At 38.0% G+C, this 22,868-nt stretch overlaps 1 protein-coding gene across 1 annotated transcript in view; it reads right to left on the reverse strand.

Annotated features, from left to right (window-relative positions):
- SLC15A5 (solute carrier family 15 member 5) overlaps nt 1–21,501 on the reverse strand; it is an 86,163-nt gene extending 64,662 nt beyond the window's left edge. Inside the window, exons 1-2 of the mRNA XM_043562194.1 lie at nt 21,141–21,501; nt 16,531–16,753 (exon numbers count right to left, since the gene is read on the reverse strand). Coding sequence (XP_043418129.1) covers nt 16,531–16,753; nt 21,141–21,501 — 584 coding nt within the window. The remainder of the gene's footprint in view (nt 1–16,530; nt 16,754–21,140) is intronic.
- Nucleotides 21,502–22,868: the final 1,367 nt, after the last annotated feature.

Consider the following 22,868-nt stretch of genomic DNA (forward strand, 5'->3'; position numbering starts at 1 on the left):
ACAATCACAAATTTTAATGCTTTTATATATATTTCTTTTTAATTTAATTTTTTTATTTTTCTTAAATTTACTTCCAAATTAGTTAGCATACAGTGTAACATGATTTCAGGAGTAGATTCCTTAGTGTCCCTTACCCATTTAGCCCATCCACCCTCCCACAACCCCTTCTGTAACCCTCAGTTTGTTCTCCATATTTATGAGTCTCTTCTGTTTTGTCCCCCTCCCTGTTTTTATATTATTTTTATTTCCCTTCCCTTATGTTCATCTGTTTTCTCTCTTAAAGTCCTCGTATGAGTGAAGTCATATGATTTTTGTCTTTCTTTGACTGACTAATTTCACTTAGCAAAAAACCCTCCAGATCCATCAACGTAGTTGCAAATGGCAAGACTTCATTCTTTTTGATTGCCGACTAACACTCCATTGTATATATATACCACATCTTCTTTGTCCATTCATCCATCGATGGACATTTGGGCTCTTCCCATACTTTGACTATTGTTGATAGTGCTGCTATACACATGGGGGTGCATGTGTCCCTTTGAAACAGCACACCTGTATCCCATGGATAAATGCCTAGTAGTGCAATTGCTGGGTCATAGGGTAGTTCTATTTTTAGTTTTTTGAGGAAACTCCATATTGTTTTCCAGAGTGGCTGCACAAGCTTGCATTGCCACCAACAATGCAAAAGAGATGCTCTTTCTCCGCATCCTCGCCAACATCTGTTGTTGCCTGAGTTGTTAATGTTAGCCATTCTGACGGGTGTAAGGTGGTATCTCATTGTGGTTTTGATTTGTATTTCCCTGATGATGAGGGATGTTGAACATTTTTTCATGTGTCAGTTGGCCATCTGGATGTCTTCTTTGGAGAAGTGTCTATTCATGTCTTTCACCCATTTCTTCACTGGATTATTTGTTTTTTGGGTTCTGAGTTTGAGAAGTTCTTGATAGATTTTGGATACTAACCCTTTATCTGATATGTCATTTGCAAATATCTTGTCCCATTCCTTTGGTTGCCTTTTAGTTTTGCTGATTGTTTCTTCTGCTGTGCAGAAGCTTTTTATTTTGATGAGGTCCCAGTAGTTCATTTTTGCTTTTGTTTTCCTTGCCTCTGGAAACATGTTGAGTAAGAAGTTGCTGCGGCCAAGATCAAAGAGGTTTTTGCCTGCTTTCTCCCCGAGGATTTTGATGGCTTCCTGTCTTACATTGATCTTTCATTCATTTTGAGTTTATTTTTTTTTTTAACGTTTATTTATTTTTGAGACAGAGAGAGACAGAGCATGAACGGGGGAGGGTCAGAGAGAGAGAGAGACACAGAATCTGAAACAGGCTCCAGGCTCTGAGCTGTCAGCACAGAGCCCAATGCAGGGCTCGAACTCACGGACCGTGAGATCATGACCTGAGCTGAATTCGGCCGCTTAACCAACTGAGCCACCCAGGCGCCCCTTGAGTTTATTTTTGTGTATGGTGTAAGAAAGTGGTCCAGGTTCATTCTTCTGCATGTCGCTGTCCAGTTTTCCCAGCACCACTTACTGAAGAGACTGTCTTTATTCCATTGACTATTCTTTCCTGCTATGTCAAAGATTAGTTGGCCATATGTTTGTGGGTCCATTTGTGTGTTCTCTATTCTGTTCCATTAATCTGAGTGTCTGTTCTTGTGGCAGTACCATACTGTCTTGATGATTACAGCTTTGTAGTATAGCTTGAAGTCTGGGATTGTGATGCCTCCTGCTTTGGTTTTCTTTTTCAAGATTGCTTTGGCTATTTGGGGTCTTTTCTGGTTTCACAGAGATTTTAGGATTATTTGTTCTAGCTCTGTGAAGAATGCTGGTGTTAGTTTGATAGGGATTACATTGAATATGTAGATTGCTTTGGGTAATATCGACATTTTAACAATATTTGTTCTTCCTAACCAGGAGCATGGAATCTTTTTTCTTTCTTTTTTTTTTGTGTGTGTCTTCTTCAATTTCTTTCATAAGCTTTCTATAGTTTTCAGTGTATAGATTTTTTACCTCTTTGGTTCGATTTATTCCTAGGTATTTTATGTTTTTTTGTGCAACTGTAAATGGGATCGATTCCTTGATTTCTCTTTCTGTTGCTTCATTGTTGGTGTATAGGAATGCAATGGATTTCTGTGTGTTGATTTTATATCCTACAACTTTGCTGAATTCATGAATCAATTCTAGCAGTTTTTTGGTGGAATCTTTTTAGTTTTCCATATAGACTATCATGTCATCTGTGAAGAGTGAAAGCTTGACCTCCTCCAGCCAATTTGGATGCCTTTTATTTCTTTGTGTTGTCTGATTGCAGAGGCTAAGACTTCCAATACTATGTTGAATAACAGTGGTGAGAGTGGACATCCCTGTCTTGTTCCTGACCATAGGGGGAAAGGTCTCAGTTTTTTCCCATTGAGGATGATATTAGCGTTGAGTCATTCATATATGGCTTTTATGATCTCGAGGTATGCTCCTTCTATCCCTACTTCTTGAGGGTTTTTTCAAGAAAGGATGTGGTAGTTTGTCAAATGTTTTCTCTGCATCTATTGAGAGGATCATATGGTTCTTGTCCTTTCTTTTATCGATGTGATGAATCACGTCAATTGTTTTGTGGATATTGAACCAGCCCTGCATCCCAGGTATAAATCCCACTTGATCGTGGTGAATAATTTTCTTTCTCCAACAATACATTTATTGTTGGAGCCGGTTGGCTAATATCTTGTTAAGGATTTTTGCATCCATGTTCATCAGGAAAATTGGTCTATAGTTTTCCTTTTTAGTGGGGTCTCTGTCTGGTTTTGGAATCAAGGTAATGCTGGCTTCATAGAAAGAGTTTGGAAGTTTTCCTTCCGTTTCTATTTTTTGGAGTAGCTTCAAGAGAATAGGTGTTAACTCTTCCTTAAATGTTTGGTAGAATTCCCCTGGAAAGCCATCTGGCCCTGGACTCTTGTTTTTTGGCAGATTTTTGATTACTAAGTCGATTTCCTTACTGGTTATGGGTCTGTTCAAATTTTCTATTTCTTCCTGTTTCAGTGTTGGTAGTGTATATGTCTCTAGGAACTTGTCCATTTCTTCCAGATTTCCCATTTCGTTGGCATATAATTGCTCATAATATTCTGTTGTTATTGTTTTTATTTCTGCTGTGTTGTTTGTGATCTCTCCTCTTTCATTCTTGAATTTATTTATTTGGGTCCTTTCCTTTTTCTTTTTGATCAGACTGGCTAGTGCTTTATCAATTTTGTTAATTCTTTCAAAGAACAAGCTTCTGGTTTCATTGATCTGTTCTACTGTTTGTTTTTTTTTTTTTTTTTTTTTGGTTTTGATAGCATTAATTTCTGCTCTAATCTTTATTATTTCCTGTCTTCTGCTGGTTTGGGGTTTAATTTGCTGTTCTTTTTATGCCAGCTCCTTAAGGCTTAATAAGGTTAGGTTGTGTATCTGAGATCTTTCTTCCTTCTTTAGGAAGACCTGGATTGCTATATACTTTCCTTTTATGACTGCCTTTGCTGCGTCCCAGAGGTTTTGGGTTGTGGTGTTATCATTTTCATTGGCTTCCATATACTTTTTAACTTCCTCTTTAACTGCTTGTTTAGTCCATTCATTCTTTAGTAGGATGTTCTTCAGTCTGCAAGTATTTGTTACCTTTCTAAATTTTTTCTTGTGGTTGATTTCGAGTTTCATAGCATTGTGGTCTGAAAATATGCACGGTATGATCTCGATCTTTTTGTACTTACTTAGGGCTGATTTGCGTCCCAGTATATGGTCTTTTCTGGAGAATGTTCCATGTGCACTGGAGAAGAATGTATATTGTGCTGCTTTAGGATGAAATGTTCTGAATATATCTGTTAAGTCCATCTGGTCCAGTGTGTCATTCAAAGCCATTGTTTCCTTGTTGCTTTTTGATTATGATCTGTCCATTGCTGTGAGTGGGGTGTTGAAGTCTCCTACTATTATGGTATTACTATCAATGAGTTTCTTTATGTTTGTGATTAATTGATTTATATATTTGGGTGCTTTCACATTTGGCACAAAAATATCTACAATTGTTAGGTATTCTTGGTGGATAGACTCCTCGATTATGATATAATGCCATTCTGCATCTCTTAATATGTTTTTTTTTAAATTTTTTTTTATAATTTTTTTTTCAACGTTTATTTATTTTTGGGACAGAGAGAGACAGAGCATGAACAGGCGAGGGGCAGAGAGAGAGGGAGACACAGAATCGGAAACAGGCTCCAGGTTCTGAGCCATCAGCCCAGAGTCCGATGTGGGGCTCGAACTCACGGACCGCGAGATTGTGACCTGGCTGAAGTTGGACGCTTAACCGACTGCGCCACCCAGGCGCCCCAATATGGTTTTTATTTTAAAGTCTAGATTGTCTGATATAAGTATGGCTACTCCAGCTTTCTTTTCTGGCCATTAGCATGGTAGATGGTTTTCCATCCCCTTATTTTCAATCTGTAGGTGTCTTTAGGTCTAATATGGGTCTCTTGTAAACAGCATATAGATGGATCTTGTTTTCTTATCCATTCTATTACCCTATGTGTTTTGATTGGAGCATTGAGTCTGTTGACATTTAGAGTGAATACTGAAAGATATGAATTTATTGCCATTATGATGCTTATAGAGTTGGAATTTCTGATGGTGTTCTCTGGTCCTTTCTGATCTTTGCTGGTTTTGAGATATATATATATATATATATATATATAATATATATATATATTATATATATATTATATATATAATATATATATTAAATATATATTTATATATAATATAATATATATATAATATATACTATAATATATATATTTATATAAATATATATAAATTTTTTTTCATCTTTTCTCCCCTCATTGAGTCCCCCTTAAAATTTCATGCAGGGCTGGTTTAGTGGTCACAAACTCCTTTAATTTTTGTTTGTCTGGGAAACTTTTATCTCTCGTTCATATTTTGAATGACAACCTTGTTGGATAAAGAATTGTCGGCTGCATATTTTTCTGATTCAGCACATTGAATATATCCTGTCACTCCTTTCTGGCCTGCCAATTTTCTGTGCATAGGTCTGCTGCAAACCTGATCTGTCTTCCCTTGTAGGTTAGGGACTTTTTTTTTCCTTGCTGCTTTCATGATTCTCTCCTTGCCTTAATATTTTGTGAATTTGACTATGATATGCCTTGTTGATGGTCTGTTTTTTTGAATCTAATCGGGGTCCTCTGTGCTTCCTGGATTTTGATATCTGTGTCCTTCCCCAGGTTAGGAAACTTTTCCGCTATGATTTGCTCACATAACCCTTCCACCCCTATTTCTGTCTTTTCCTCTTCTGGGACCCCTATGATTCTGATGTTGTTCCCTTTTAATGAGTCACTGATTTCTCTAATTCTTAAATCGTGCTCTTTTGCCTTAATATCCCTCTGTTTTTCTGCTTTATTATTCTCTGTAACTTTGTCCTCTATATCGCTGATTCTCTGTTCTGCTCATCCATCCTTGCTGCCACTGCATCCATCCGTAATTGCAGCTTAGTTATAGCATTTTTAATTTCATTCTTACTAGTTTTTACTTCTTTTGTCTCTGCAGAAATGGTTTCTGATCTATTTTCAACTCCAGCTAGTATTCTTATTATCGTGATTCTAAATTCTGGTTCAGACATCTTGCTTGTATCTGTGTTGGTTAAATCCCTGGCTGTCGTTTCTTTGTGCTCTTTCTTTTGGGGTGAATTCCTTCATTTTGTCATTTTGAAGGGAGAAAAGGAATTAATGAGGTAGAAAAATTAAAATTAAAAAATTAAAATTAAAAAATATTAAAATTAAGTAATTAAACACACACACACACACACACAAGTTGAATAAATGATGCTAGATCTTAGGTGTTTTTTTGTCTGGGTGTTGAAAGTGGTTTGACAGATTAGAGAAAAAAGTGGGGCGGGGGGGAAGAAAGAGAAAAAAAAAGGAAACCATTTGAGAATTTGAGAAAATGAATACACTGAAGTAGACTAATATGAGAGAATTGAGGTAAAATAGCATTTGAAAAAATATACACAGAAGTAGAGAATACATAGAAAAAAATTAAAGAAAAATATTTTTATTAAAAATTAAACATAAAAATAAATTTTTCTTTTTCTATATATTCAAGAAAAAGAAAAGAAATGAGAAAAAAAGAGAAAAAAGAAAAAAGAAAAAAAAAGGAAAAAAAGAAATCGTTTGAAAATTTGAAAAAGTGAATACACTGTAGTAGACCAAAATAAAATGATGGAAGTAAAATAGAATTTTAAAAAAATTTACATAAAAGCAAAAAATATAGTAAAAAATTAAAAAATATTTTTAATAGAAATTGAAGGTAAAAATGAAGTTTTTCTCTTTCTGCATTCAAGAAAAAGAAAAGAAAAGAGAAAGAGAAAAAAAGAAAAAGAAAAAAAGGCAATTGTTTGAAAATTTGAAAAGGTGAATAAGTGAAGTAGACTAAAATAAAATGATGGATTTAAAAGAGAATTAAAAAAATTTATACAAAAGTAAAAAATATAGTAATGAAAATTAAAGAAAAATATCTTTAATAAAAATTGAAAATAAAAATGAATTTTTTCTCTTTCTGTTTTCTTTTTTTTTTATTTATTTATTAAATTTTTTTTTTCAACGTTTATTTATTTTTGGGACAGAGAGAGACAGAGCATGAACGGGGGAGGGGCAGAGAGAGAGGGAGACACAGAATTGGAAACAGGCTCCAGGCTCTGAGCCATCAGCCCAGAGCCTGACGCGGGGCTCGAACTCACGGACCGCGAGATCGTGACCTGGCTGAAGTCGGACGCTTAACCGACTGCGCCACCCAGGCGCCCCTCTCTTTCTGTTTTCAAGAAAAAGAAGTGTAAAAGAGAAAAAAAAAAAAAAGAAAGAAAATTGAATAGATGGGACTGCTAACAGATTGAAGTAGGACTGAAATTATTTCTTTTTCCCCTAAAAGGCAGTCTAGGTATCGCTTTATAGTCCATATACTAAGTAGATGGTGAGACTTGTGTTCTTGAAGAGAAAGGTTGACCCAGTTGGGTGGGGCTCAGTGTAATGGCTCTGCTTTCCACTAGATGGCGCTGCTAGCCTACTGAGGTGGATTATTGAAGTGCCTGTAGGTGCGTATGCTCATGTGCCAGAGGGGTGAAAATGGTGCCACCCAGCTACCCAGTCTGTTCTCCCAGATCAGCAATCATGCACCTGTCGTCTGTCTTCAGCTTTCGTCCATTCCCTGCTTTTTCACTCTCTGTGACCAGGCCCCAGGCAGTACCTCTCTCCTGAGTTTTGTCTCATATGTGGCTGCTTTCCCAAGCCCCTTACTTTTGAAGGACTGCAGCTTTGACCCGTTCTGCCCCTCTGTGGAGGGTCTTACCGAGCAATGGCCGAATGAGCAATGGCTGAGTGTTGGCTGCACCCTGGAATGCTTGCTGGACCCTGCTGCTGCCAGTGCCCCGAGACTGCAGCCAGGTGCCAGTCTGCCCCCCAAAATGTTCATGAGATGGTGTAGCAGCAGCTTTTCAGGGATTATGGAAGATCACAACACACATCTGGCACCAGGCTTCACCCTTAATGACATTGTTCCAGCACCAGAGAATGTGGCCACCCTCTGGGATCTGCTGGGACCAGGTGGCTTCAACTGTCTCTACCAAATGTCCTTCTAGCAGTGAACCGTTTTTCCCCATGTGGCCCGAGATCCTCCCGGGTCCCACTCTGTTCCTGGTGATTCTCCCTTCCCGCCAGAGCACCGCCACGTATGGAGCTGTGGAGTTGCAGACTCTGCACTCCCCTTGTTTACAGTCTTAATGGAATTTAAACCTTCTCCTTTCTCCTTTTTTTAGTTTAGTCCCTGCAGCTGTTTCCAATTTTCTACTTTCTCTCCAGCTGCTTTGGGGAGGGGTGCTTTTCCCGTATTCTCGCCCCCCCCCCCCCAGTCTCCGTCCTCTCTCCACTGGCAAAACCACCTCCCTTCCTGCGCCTCTCGCTCCCCATGTTCACTTCTCCATGCTGTGTACCTACTGAATTCTGTGGTTCAGGTTGTGCAGATCGTTGTGTTAATCCTCCAGTCAGTTTTCTAGGTGTGTAGGATGGTTTAGTGTTAGTCTGGCAGTATTTCATGGATGCGAAACACACAAAAAACTTCCATGCTGTTCTGCCATCTTCGCTCCTCCCGCTTGTATATACATTTAAGCTATAAAATTGTGGCATGTTGGCTAAACTAGAATTTTCTTTTTTTTTTTTAATTTTTTTTAACGTTTATTTACTTTTGAGACAGAGAGAGACAGAGGATGAATGGGGGAGGGTCAGAGAGAGAGAGGGAGACACAGAATCCGAAACAGGCTCCAGGCTCTGAGCTGTCAGCACAGAGCCCGACGCGGGGCTCGAACTCACGAGCCGTGAGATCATGACCCGAGCCGAAGTCGGACGCTTAACCGACTGAGCCACCCAGGTGCCCCTGAACTAGAATTTTCAAATATTGTTTATTAGATTTCTTAGTAAGTGTATACATATCAGCTATGGAGTCTTAACCAATTTTGTCATCTGTGTTTCATTCCTTTTGAGATTACATGTGGAAAGAATGTGTTCTCTTATCTAAAGTAGAAGTTGACAAACTTTTTCTACAAAGGGCCTCATAGTAAATATTTTAGGCTTTGCAGGCCATATAGTCTCTACAGCAACCGCTCATCTATGTGTTGTGGTGTTAGAGAAGCCATACACAACACTTCACTGAATATGCCTAATGAATCCGGAAAAGGCTGCATGGTTAAAGAGTTGAATCTTCCTATTTATTCCACTTTTCAAAGTATGGGTAAACTCAGGTTATATCTGGACAATGCATTAAACCAAAGACACGACTGTCATTTGAATAAAAGTTTCGGTATTTCTTCCCAATGAATAGTATTACAAATAAGTACCTAAACTAGCAGTCTGGTTTGCTAGTTAATCTCTGCCTGTCAACCTTCCATTGGGTCTAATGAATTATTAGAATACATTGTTAGAATCACATTGCAGAGGGGGGGTCTTAACATTAAATTAAAACATTTACTGAGGTAGAATTAAATACAGTAAAATACCTGTTTAAATATATAGTTTTATGAGTTTGGGTAAATGTTTCAATTGGGCAAACACTAATAGATCTAAGTTTTAGAACACTTAACATTATCATTAAGATTTAAAGGGCCTCCCTGATTAGATCAGGCCTATGCAGGATTCCGGGATAATCTCTTCTTTGATTAATTTAAAATCAAATGATTAGAAACTTTAATTACACCACACAATCTCTTCACTTTTGCCATATAGCGACATAATCAAGGATTTATACCCTGTCATCTCTGCCATATTCTGTTGGGTGGAGTCAGGTCACAGGTTGTGCCCAAACTCTGGGGGATGGGTCTGTCAAGAGTATGACCACTATGGGTCATCCTTTGGCATTTCCTCTACTTGTTCTAATTGATCCACTCTTCCTTCCTTTTCCCTCCCTCCCTGTCTCCCTCTTGTTTTCCTCCCCTCCCCCCGCTCTTCCCTCGCCTCTCCTCTACTTCCTTTTTATCCCCTCTAAGTGAAAAGAGAGTCGCCAGGCAGGACTGGCTACGGGAAAGGGATATTAAAGGTCTGAGGAGAAAGGAAAATGTTAGAACTAATCTAAAGGAGGAGGAGAGAGAGAAGAATGGATACTGGATACTTGCTATAGGTAATGCCAAGGGGGCCACACAGCTCTAGGCCCACAATAAAAGACTAGTAAATAAGTATTTGATGAATAACACAGCATGTCATAAAAAATCAACTGATCAGGGGCGCCTGGGTGGCGCAGTCGGTTAAGCATCCAACTTCAGCCAGGTCACGATCTCGCGGTCCGTGAGTTCGAGCCCCGCGTTGGGCTCTGGGCTGATGGCTCGGAGCCTGGAGCCTGTTTCCGATTCTGTGTCTCCCTCTCTCTCTGCCCCTCCCCCGTTCATGCTCTGTCTCTCTCTGTCCCAAAAATAAATAAACGATGAAAAAAAAAATTAAAAAAAAAATCAACTGATCAAACAACAACATAGAACAATAAACTGAATAATTGACCTGGGAAAGTAATCGAACATGAAACATGGCCATGCTGAGGAAACTGGTTCACTATCGTCCACTAATAGAAACTTGTCACGATGCAGGTGAGACAAACAGAGTTTTGTAGGACAACTGGGGAGAGTCCCTAGGCTCAGCCTCCGGTCATCCTTTCATGCTGCACACTTGAGCTGTGGCTGTCAGCAACTGAGAGAAGCTGGAGCCGCAAGCAGTGTTATATTTCTTTCAATCTTTAGGAAACCCCCCCTTTTTTTTAAATGTTAAATGTTGCTGAGAAAATCCAAGAAGACATCGTGTGGCTCTTCTAAACACCACATGGTGATGTACACGAAATTACTCTAAAGAAGGTCAAAGAAAATTACAATTATTCCAAGACTTAAATCTTGTGAAAGGTAGTTAGAAACAAAAGAATTATAGTGCTGAATATCTAGGCATAGGAAGAGATTTCACATAAAGTACTCCATGTATTTTAACAGATGCCATCCGACCTATTTGATTGTGTAATTTTCTGAAAGAATTACCTAGTACAGGCATGTTTTATATATGTCTTTATTGATCCATGGACAGGATAAGCCATAGATAATTAAGGGGGAAATTGTATATGTATCAACTGTAAAAAAAATAAGAGAAATAAAAATCTACCATCTTCAAACTCACCATTAAGACTCCTTTCATCTCATAGCTCACTAGCAAATTGAGTATATAAAGCACCTCTCACACAGAAAGTCAGAGAGCAAAGCACTAAAGCAAAATAAATACCAGTGATTAAGGAAAATTGAAAGCAGCAGTAAAAATATGTTTCTTTAGTCTACTTTTAAATACAGACTGGGAACTGCAAATAATGGGGAGTACATAGAAATCTGATTTTTTTTGTCTTCATGATCCTATGGTATTGAATACAAATAAGGGGGGAAAAACTTGTTGCTAAAACCTCAGCAATACTTTTGAGATTATTTCTTTTAAATATTTGCCTTACCTTATTTAGTAATCATTATTAGAGTCGCTCGAATATTTTGTCATGTCTTAGACGGACCAAGTTTCACCTACTTCAGAGTTATTGTAAGTGATTTTAGGGGAAATGGTTTGAAATGGTTTTTCTTAACCTGAGAATATACCAAGAGGGGAGGAAAGCTTTCAGGTGTTCATGGTGGTAGTGGACAATTTACGGAGTTCAGGGAGAACATTTTATTCTGTACTGAACAATATTGAGATAATTCACCAGGGGATTGGTGGCTCTTCAATGGGATAGAATTGAACTGTTCGGAAGCGTCAAGGAAACACTTGGGCACTGAAACCCTGGTGGATGGCTGTTGTCAAAGTTTGCTTCTTTTAGTAGAAACATTGGCCCATTGAAGTACTTCAGAGAACACTCTGGTAGCCATGAATTTGGGGAAAGAAGGATCAAATGGAATTTTTACAGGTCTTATTGTTTATCCATACTTTTTTTTCAACACTGCAGTTAAAGAAGAGGAAATTTAATAAAGGAAGATATTGATTTTGGTGAAGAGATAGTATGATTAAAGTAAAAGGTATATTTTTAAATAAGAAATTTAGGAGAATATTTCACTCTTTCTCTCCCTGCCTCTCCTTCTTTTAACTTACTCTCATCCACAGTTGCTCCTGTGTATCATTTTCTTATTTCCTTAAAAACTTTAGACTATCGCATATTTACTGATGGAAATAAGTCCCTAGTCATGTACCTACTAATTTTAAATGTGACCACTCAGGCTTTAAGAAAAGGCAGGAGCAGTAAGTCATGTAAGAAATTTGTCTTTCTTTTCCTCAATATTCTTTGGTTTCCACAATTGTATGTTGGAGAGGAATTCTGAGTGTATTTCCTGAAAGCTTACAACTTTGGCAAAGTTAAAGGCGGTGCCTATTGTTATAAGAGTAGGTGGGTAGCATTTGTTAAACTTGAGTAGGACCCGTGCAAATAGAAGTTTGGAAGATTTCTTTTGTATATTTTTTAAAAACTTTATTTATTTATTTTGAGAGAGAGAGAGAGAGAGCATGCAAGTGTGCAGGGAAGGGTCAGAGAGAGAATCCCAAGCAGGCTCCACTCCGTCAGCGTGAAGCCTGATGCAGGGCTCAAACACAGGAGAACTGTGAGATCATGACTTGACCCAAAGCTGGATGCCTAACCAACTGAGCCATCCAGGCACCCAGTGATTCTCTTAAAGCTATTTACAGGCTATTTCTCAGTATGTAACTCACATGATATTTTGAATATTAATACAGTTATTCCACAAACTGCTTTGATTTTGATGGCTGAAATGTACTTCATAAATTATGATTTTACTACTGCAGAATTCAGTAGATTCATATTTTGTTTCTCTTCTCAAGGATCATGTAGATTTTCTCACTCAGATAGATTTTTAGGTGTGGTGAAAAATTGCTATGAATCATCAAAACTTTCCAAAGCCGTGTGGCATCCAGTGTGTGTGCTCAATGTTTAGTTTCATATCTTTGCAAGGTATCCCTAGACCACATTGGAATTCCTTTCCCTCAAACTTCTGGAATTGTTTTCACAATTCTGAAGCACTTGATAAATGTGTACATTCCCTAGCGATGCTTTCAGGAAATTCTGATCTAAGTGGTTGTGGGTGGGGTCTGGAAAACATTTTTAAATAAAGCCCTTAGGTGATTCTTAAAAGTAGGCAATTGCTTGAGAGCAGTTGTTCTTAAACCTGACTACTTAGGCAGCTTAAAAAAAAAAATTCTGGTCTCTCAGTCTCACCTCAAACCAATATATTTGGAACCTTTGATGTCAAGGCCCAGGAATCAGTATTTCTTTTTTTTCAAGTTTATTTTTGAGAGAGAGAGAGAGAGAGAGAGAGAGTATGAGTGGGAGAGGGGCAGAGAGAGAGGGAGACACAGACTCCAGGCTCTGAGCTGATAGCACAGAACCCAATGTGGGGCTCAAACTGGTAACGGTGAGATCATGACCTAGGCTAACGTCAGAGACTTAACCAATTGAGCCACCCAGGCACCCCAGGAATCAGTATTTTTAAGATTCCTCAGGTGACTTTTATGTACATCTAGGATTGAGAATCGCTGCTTTCAAACAACACTCAAGTAAATATTAAACAGCTTCCGAAAAAACATTCCGTGGGATAACAAATTTTTACCTCTGGTGTTTCCCTAAGATAAAAGTTATTAAATTCAAGTAAGTATTAACATCAGAATATTTTAGTGGGAAACAAATATTATATAGAATAAATTTGAGTACTAGATATTCAAAATTTCTGGGATGGAATAAGTCAGTCTCTAGACTTTTTGAAGAACTCCACCAATATTCTATTTGGACTTTCAAATCATGTATAATTCACTCTGGTAACTGGTTAGCAACAGACTATGATATGCAGATAGGATGCAAATTATCAGGTAAAGTAACTAGAGAAATGTGGAAGCAAGATTTGAAGTTAATTGCAGTAGAATTTAAAATTATGGTTATAGACAGACTTAATTATCCACCTTTCTTTTTGCTTCCAGAAAAGATTCTGCACAGGTGTATTTACCTAGATGATCTCCAGTGTGGTAACTCTTAATTGCACACCTCAGATTTTGGAAAATGCTGGAAGAGCCAGGTTCTAATCTAGATAACAGCACAAGAATGTTGGCAGATTAGTATGCCTCTTGATTTCAGGGAGCTTAGCTATATTCTTTCAATAAGGTACATAGTTGAGGAAGATCCAGTACCAGATGGTGATGTTGGCTGGGAGTGGTTTTCTCACCTACACTTGGCAGCTCCACTCGGAAGTGGGGCTTTCAGTGCTCGAGACTTCCAGTCTATACTACTTAACATGATCATTGGGAAGCTTTAGGTGGTATAGATGCAATGACACGTCTCATTAAAGGTCCTGTAACTAGGAACATCTGACATCTGTGCTGAAAATAGAACTGGATGCAGCCTTCAAGTGGTTACAGATTCAAGTGGTATGCTGGTTTTTAAAGATACTACTGAAATTCATTATATTAACCAAGCTTGTAATTTCTCGACACACTTTTGACTTGGAGAAATAGATTTTAAATTAATGTGCTGCCCATTTAAAGATGGCCTCCTCCTAAACAGGTTCCCTCTTACCCAGAATTTAGACAACGATTTTAGCTGAGGACTTACTCGTCATTTAATTATAGTAACAGCTACCCTAATTTGAATACCTGTGATGTGCTAGGGTACTTTATATCAAATAAGCTATAAAACAGCCCTCCAAGGTAACTCCATTTTGTGGATGAGGGACTGGTGCTCTGAGAGGTTAAGGGACCTGCTGAAAAGCATAAAACTCCTCTGACAGAGCCAGGATCCCATCAGTTTGCCGGCTGCCCAGTTGGATCCCTGTCCATCTTGCCACAAGCCCCCGCAGTATATACAGCAATAGAGTTAACATTCTTTTCTATAAATTACAAAAAGCAGTCGCTCATAGTTTTCCTGTAGCTTGGTTTTAGGAACTTAAAACCAAAAAAACAAAAATCAAAAAACTGAAATAACCAGATTCAGCCTTCAAGAAGCTTACCTTCCAGGGGGGTCCTTTATAACATGAAAGAGTAACACCTTGATTCCTCATGCACATTTCTAGGTGCTTTAACTTTAGGTTTTAAAGATTCTGCATGATTCTTTCTATTAGAGATTTTAGTGAAATTAGGAAATAATAAGAAGCCAAATTGAAATGTGTTCATCCTAAATTTGGCCTTGCTCCTCCCGGCTGCAGAAATTCATTTTCACCCTGCTCCCCATCCCCCTTTTAAAGGCCTAAAGTACAAACCCATTGGGAGTCCCCCCCTTTCCCAAAGGAAATATTTCATTCATATAATGTCTCCTTTGTAATCAACACTGAGAAATGTCACTTTGATTAAACACAACTCTGAATGACTAAGACCACAGTACAATAAATTCTCCAGAGCTATCTTTCAGAACAACTGATTGCTCTCCAGTCTTAATCCTCCAGAGTCTTATTTAATCAAAATGATGTTGCTAATTAAGGATTAAAACCTCCGAATAGAATAAAAAAGAAGGATTTTTCTTTCTCCTTTGGGCAGGTCAAGGAGGCAGAATTTGCTATAAGGAAGTAAAGAGTTCCTTCCACCCTTGGTAAAACTGCATTTTTTTCTGACGTTTGGACTGAATCCAAAACAGGCCTGAGTGCTTTGTAATATTAATATAACTGGGAAGAAAGAAAGAAAGAAAGAAAAAAAGAAAGAAAGAAAGAAAGAAAGGAAGAAAGGAAGAAAGAGGGAGGGAAGGAGGAAAGGAGGGAGGAGAAAGAGAGAAAGAAAAAGAGAGGGAGGAAGGAAGGAAGAAACTGCCTTGGATAGTTACATGGTTATATATACCTAGATTATTGATTCTAAATTTTTTAATTTAATGATTTTAATATGAATTTTCTTTAAATGTTTTGTCTGATTCTGTCTGTACATTGCTTTTTCCCCTTGCTAACATTGATGGAAAGACAGAATATTTAGAAAAAATGTTGGCAAATCATTTCACAGAAACAGGGGAACAAAAGAATGTATCTCAGATCTACTTGATATTCCACTGATGAGTAATAATAACAACAAAATTTGCTAGTAAACGCTGAAATGCTCTACTTTAAGATCCAAATTTTATTTTTTTGAATCTGTATTCGATAACAAAAATTGATTCTAAAACCACATAAAGCTGTGTAAGAACTCACTGAAAGAGAAAAAGATTTACAGAAAGTAGTTAGATTTTCATGGAATCCAAACTCTTTTAGGTGTTAGAGGTGAAGTGGATGCAAGACAGAGGTACTGGTTGTGTTTCAACAAGTTGTAAAATATAATTCAACAAATTGTATTCAAATTGTGTTCAACACGTTTAAAAAATTTACAATTTGTAAAATACAAAAATTGTAAACTGCAATTCAACAAATTGTAAAATACTTTTTATCTTCTCTGCACTAACCTGTGCATTTATAACCTCTGCCACATTAGTCTGCTACAGTGTAGACATAACTAACAACAGCTGCCATTTATTGACCACCTATGATGTGCCAGGTTCTCTGCCCACAATACACACATTATTACCTCTAATAAAACCCAAGAAGAGGTATCATTATAACCCTCCATAAATGATTAAACTGAAACTTGTAAAGAACAAATGACTTGACCAAGGTCAGATAGCTTGTGTTAGGTAGAGTTGAGACTTCTACCCAGGCCTGTTTGGCTCCAAAGCCACCTTGTATTTAATATGATAAGCCACTTGTTTATTTGGAAGATTAATTTATCATTGCATTTCAGGAAGGTGCTGGTAAGCTGTGGTGGTCTGTACCTGACTCATAGGCTCCCACAGTTCCTGGCTGAATCATTGTCACAGGCATTGTCACGTCCTCACTTACCCAACCCAGTCAATGACAAAAACTGAATTACTACCATCAACAGGGTACCAGAGAGCAAACAATGAGAAATCCCAGGAGGGAGAGGAACATCATAAACTTTGTTTCTCTACTAGCCAGTGCTACTTACCAGTTAAAAAAAGACATTTGTTTCTGGGATCCATACTCCTGAAGGCTATAAGCATCCGGTGGACAAATGATGGCTCGCATTCCTCCTGTGCCAAGGCAGATGAACAATAGTGCCATGTAAAACAGCCTGTTCTGCTCCTTTGTTGGTATATTGTTAATCATATGGTGTGTGCCTATATAGAAATCTTCCAAGGGAAAAGCAACTACAGATAATAAAACAGTGCCTGTAGAGAGAGAAAAAAGGAGAATAAATATGGCACAGACCAACTGAATCACCAGACCATGTTATAAATAAGGTTTTAACTCTGAAAGTAGCATCATTGTGTGATTGTCTTATCAAAATATTTGTTAGTCACTGCGATTCTGGAGATAGCATGATTTTTCTAAATGTGAAAACTCCCTTCAATATGTCTTTTAATGAATCCAGAGGCCTAGTTCTTTCCCCTCTCAAATTTGACGTATCTTTTCTCTCAGATGTATAAGCAAATCATGTCCATTTTAACAGAATTTGTAAATATGTCATATGAGCAGCTAGAGATGCCTGTAATCTCACGCCCCAGAGCCAACCACTGTTAGTAAGGGTTATTTGTTCTTGGTCACTAGAGTGATAGAAAACTCGAAGATCTCAGACATGTCAAAAGCCTGCTAAAGAAAATGTTTTAAGGAGAACATTATCAGATTGTAAGAAGAACAGAGTCTCTTGGGGTGCCTGGGTGGCGCAGTCGGTTAAGCGTCCGACTTCAGCCAGGTCACGATCTCGCGGTCCGTGAGTTCGAGCCCCGCATCAGGCTCTGGGCTGATGGCTTGGAGCCTGGAGCCTATTTCCGATTCTGTGTCTCCCTCTCTCTCTGCCCCTCCCCCGTTCATGCTCTGTCTCTCTCTGTCCCAAAAATAAATAAACGTTGAAAAAAAAAAATTAAAAAAAAAAAAAAAAGAACAGAGTCTCTTTTCCTTTTCTACTCTCTTTCTCCTTTTAATGCCATTTGATTTCTCTCACTTAGGCAGCTGGGCAGAGCCATCTCGGCACACACAGAGGTAAGAAGGTGAGGTGGGTGAAGCAGTGCAAGCCTAGAGGAGGGAAAGACAGGAAGTGACAGGGCTGGGGGCCAGTCAAGCCTTCTCACTTCCATCTCGCAGGGACCACACTTGAGCACTTTCCTTGTTTGATAGAAATTTCATACTTTTGCTAAGCTCTTTAAATTCTGCAAAGCAATTATATGTATTATATTGTTTCATCCTGGAAAAGCTTTGTGATGTCAGAGGTAGATTTTCTCTTATTCCAATTTTTCAAAAAAAATAGATCAGATTTAGTGAGGTTAAGTGACTTGCCCAATGTTACAGAGTAACCGTGATGTTATCTGCCTCTTTTTGGAATTCCCATCAAGTGGTCAAATCATCTTATTTATTTATCTATTTACTTATCAATTTGATTAGTGAAAAATGCTTCTCCCTGTTACTTTCGTCTTCCATTTTTTAGATTAATTTGGCTTTCGTATTTTTGGTATAAATTTTTACATGGTGGTTTTGTGTGGTTAATTTTCTCAATTAGACTATAAGCTCCTAAAGGCAAAACTTAGGTCTAATATTTTATCTCCCTCTTACAATGGCTTTTATAATGTGAAGAATATATGCACTCAATAGCTGCTTGGTAACAAATTGATTTATCATGAGAGTGGGCCCTTTAGATTACTGAGGTTGAGATGTTTCCTGTCAAGTTTGGCCAGATGTGATACCAACTGCTTTTTCTCTGCCACTCAGTCCACTTGTCTCTGGAAGGGTGATGTGAGGCCTGGCTAGGCTAAGGGCACCCAAAGGGGATGGGCAGAGAAGTTACTTCTTGCAGCAACCATATATTTAAAGACAAACACTTTTAAAAATATACATTTGTTTACTTATTTTGAGAGAGAGAGAGAGAGAGAGCACTCACAAGCAGGGGAGGGGCAGAGAGAAAGGAGAGAGAGAATCCTATGCTGTCAGTGCAGAGCCTGACCCGGGGCTCAAGCTCACAAAGCATGAAATCATCGCCTGAACTGAAATCAAGAGTTGGATGCTTAGCCAACTGAGCCACCCAGGCGTCCCTAAAGACAAAACACTTTTACCTTTGTGTACATTAGAAAGATGCTTTGCTTCCATCTTTTGAGAAAATATGTTGATTTCATTGGATCAAAACTTTATTTTTATCTGTGGTAAAATTGATGTAATAAAGATACAAGTCTATTACACGTATGATAGAAAGTCTCCTCTTTGATGTGTGCTATTGTGCACTACATAATCAGCACACATACTTCACAGGTCTTTGTAAAACACCAAGATGTGCTATCTCCTCTGCTAGGTCGTGCGGCCCCACTGGATTTCCTCTCCAGAAGCTAATGAGTCCATCAGAGAAGACAGACATACAGGTGGAAATTATATTATAATGTGCTAAATGAAATTATAGAGGTTTGATTAGAGTATGGGTGAGCACAGAGAAGTGAACAACATGGGTCTTGAAGGAAGGACAGGATTTTTCAAGTCTTGGATATGGGGCAGAAACATAAAGGAAGGTTGAAAATTTCAGACATACAAAAAAGCATATGTAAAATTTTTAAAGAAGGGTAGTAGACAAGAAGTTCAGCATGGTTGAGGTCACATATTGACACAAAAGTCTGGAGAGGTAAATTTGGGACAGATTGTAAAGGTTCTTTTGTACTAAGTTGGATTTTGTTTTTTTAGATAATACAGCCAATATATAGATTTATTGGCTGAGGAAGTCAATGTTGTTAGTAGAAAGGTATATGGATTGGAGTCATACTGATAGACCAGTAAGTAGGCCATTGTAATGATCAAGAAAAAGCAATCTGCAGTTTTGAGCTAAGGTTTAACATTGGAAATAAAAGACACATTTTTGATAGAACCTCTGATACTCAGTGGCTGGTTGGAATTTGATGGCAGCTCTGAGTGGGGGCCAAGGAAATAGCTTTTAGTAAGAAAATGAATGGTTATGGAGTTGACGTAGGTCTTTTGTTGGTCAAATTCTAAAATTGGGACTTCAGTCCTAGTCTGATGGCTTACACAAGAATTTAGACTGATAGGAATTACCATGTTAAATAAGAAGTTACCAAAATCTATGGGTGTGGTCTCTTAGCAAATTCAGAAGAGAAACCATTCAGATGCTTGCCTAAATGTCTCCTTATCAGAAAACATTCCCAGATACAGAATAGTAACCATGTCACTGTTTAGTCTCCCCTGTCCCCTTACTGAGCCATATTTTTCATCATAACAGTACTGAGCACCTGGCATAATGTCATTAGCTTGTTTACGTTTCTCTTTCTTCGGAAAGTCAACTCCAACAGAGAAGAGACTACATTCCTCCTCTGTTGCATTCCCAGATCCTGGGACAATGCCTGGCACAAAGTGGTCACTGAGGAATGTTTGTTGAATGTTGACTGAATATTTGCCATGCAGTGGCTTTGTTTTTATTTAACAAAACTGGAGCAGTGAAGAAGTTATGTTTAAATCACACTCTATTGGATGAATGGTGAAGGTAATTGATCACCTGCTGGAAATTGGGTGATATGTTGGATACCTAATATCCACCCCTTCCTCATTTATCTCCTCCCCTGTTCCCCCAAAACTACATTTCTGCTACACTTCTCACTAATGGTGAATTGCATACTACCTTCCTAAGTTCCTCAGCTCAGAAACTTGGAGTTAATGTTTGTTTTTCTATCATATTCTCTTATTTAGTAGCCAAGTTTTAATGTTTTTTTTTTTTTTCCATGTTCTCTCCTGGATTGACACCTCTCCTAGACTATCCTCTGAGGTGTTCTGGTCTCCCTGTACAAAACCTGTCACTGTGGTTGTCTATCCTTTTTATTGAAGAAAAACATTTCCCAAATGTTTTAATTATATCTTCAGTGACTCTGTTGTCCAGAAGAACAACATAACTTTTCAGCCCCAAGTTCCAGACTGTTCATCAACTTATTCTCTATACCGTATCAAACAATCTTGATATCTCCCCAACATTTTTCACAATCTCTTGACTCCCAAACTTGTGTAGATTATTTATTTTTCTCTATATAAAGAAGCACAGTGTAGTGCTTGAATTCATTCATTTGTTTAGCATATAGCCATAGTTCATAATATAGAAATCATGCCTGCATATGCAATCTTAATTACTATATGGCTAATTAAAAACCACCTTTTGATGAAAACATCCTCAATTATTCTACGTGAACTTCAAAACCCTTCTTAGCACATTTCATTGTAGTTGTGAAGCAAGTGAACTTCAGGTTTCACATAGAATTTGTCACGAATTTGGGCTTGGGGCAGGAAGGGGGAAAGGAGCACATTTGAAGCACAGAAGACAGACACATAAAGAGGTAATTATTATAAAAGATAATCAGTGCAACGATATAGGTATCAAAGCATCCACACATCCACACTCACACATATGCACAGATGTTTACTAGCATCCCTCAAATAATACAAAGAATAGTATAAATTGAAACAATACTCTTCATTTATCACATTTTAGGCTAACAGCAAGATAAGGATAATAGAAAGTGAAAACTCTACCAAAAAGCTATTCAATTAAGTTGCAAAACAGTCCAGTCAGAAGAGGACACTCACCTAGAAAATGTAGACATAAGCAAACATATACCAGTTTGTTTCTTCTTAGACAGACATCAGCAAGCCATCCCACAAACACAGGGGTAAGTATTGAAGTTCCAATAAAACACAAGTTCAAAATGGCTGCCTGGTAATTGAGGTAGCCAAGCTTGACAGTGCAAAAGGGGATCATATTGCAGACGACTTCAAAGAAAATGAACCTCTCACACAGCTCCACCAGAAACAAACAGATTCTAACCCGAATTTTTTTCACAGAGTATGATGAAGAGAAATAGCCAATATGTCTTATAGTTTTCTCCTTCTCAGTGCGGTGATTTAAGGATATTTCTTCATCCGTTATTTCAAAGTCTGTAACAGACATGACTACCCTCCTTGAATACAACTTTTGTTAGTGTTTTGAACTTGGTGATTTTTTTTACTCCCAACCCTCTAATGAAAAAATAAATAAGATCTTTGCTTTGAATTTCACAACTCCACGCTGAAGTTTCATACTCTTTTTGCACATTAATGTTGTTCATTTTGATGATCTGGGAGCATGGGAGAGGAGACACAAGTATTTAAATGTTCATGGTAGAACAGCATAGCCAAATCTGATTTGTTTGTCTAATTATTTAGAGGCTAATTAGGCTTTTCCTCCAAACTTATATTGTATGACATGAATCCTGTTGCATACATGTAGAAACTCATCTGCCTCACACTGATAAAGGTTTAAATACTGAGGCAAAAGAAGCAGTTTTTCAGGAGAATTTGAGTACTAGATCAAGAAATAATTTGAGTCTAATAATTTCTGATACTTTAATTAAACAAGCCAGAACAGCACCAAGAGATAAAGCGCGAAAGGAAATCTATTTTTGAGGGGGCAGAATACCTTATCATTATTACATTTCTTGTTATTTTTGGTTGAAATTCTGATAAGAAAGCTAATTAGGTAACAAAAGTGCTGGTACATTTAGGTAACAAGCAGAGTTTGCAAGAAAGTAATTTAAGTGCTCTAATGAAAGGAGAAAATATTAAACAAAAACCCTTTTCCTTTAAGTTGACCCCATACTTGTAGAACAGCCTCTCGGAGGAAATCAGAATCAAAAGGTGCTTTTTGACTCCTTATTATTAGTCAGCAGCAGGGATACAGCAACCATCCTACACATGCTTTGGGGAATATTGGATCTGGTATCACCCTGACCCTCCTCCAGCTGGGTGAATGGATGTTAGCATTCTATGTTGGAAAGCAGGAGGGCACCAATTAAGCGAAAAAAGCAGCAGTAAAATAGAACACTTGAACATGTAGGGATTTAGCTGCAAGGACATAGGAAGACAAGGAGATGGAACTATTGGGTTAAAGTCATAATAATTCAACACATAGGCAATGAGTATAAGAATGTTAATTTTATGGTGGAGTCAGAAGCAAAAGACTGATAAGGGCTTTTGACTCTGATTCTTATCTTCCGACCTGAGAGATTGGGAGCAAACACTTTGCTTCAGCTCTTTCTAATAGTTTCATTCTAATGGTAACTATTTTCATCTGTTCAGCATCGCTTCGTCTTCTTTGGTAACAATGCCCTACTTTCCCTTTGTGTAGGGTGATCATGCAATTTATTATCCAAACTTGGCCTCTTCGGTGAGTGAAAATGAAGCTATTTATAGTTATTCCCCAAAACAGATATAAACTAGACCATCTAGGGCAAGGCCCAACATACATCTTGCCTTTGGGAAATAGCTCCCATCTATTAT

The sequence above is a fragment of the Prionailurus bengalensis genome, chromosome B4, assembly GCF_016509475.1.
Source record: "Prionailurus bengalensis isolate Pbe53 chromosome B4, Fcat_Pben_1.1_paternal_pri, whole genome shotgun sequence".
Lineage (NCBI taxonomy): Eukaryota > Metazoa > Chordata > Mammalia > Carnivora > Felidae > Prionailurus > Prionailurus bengalensis.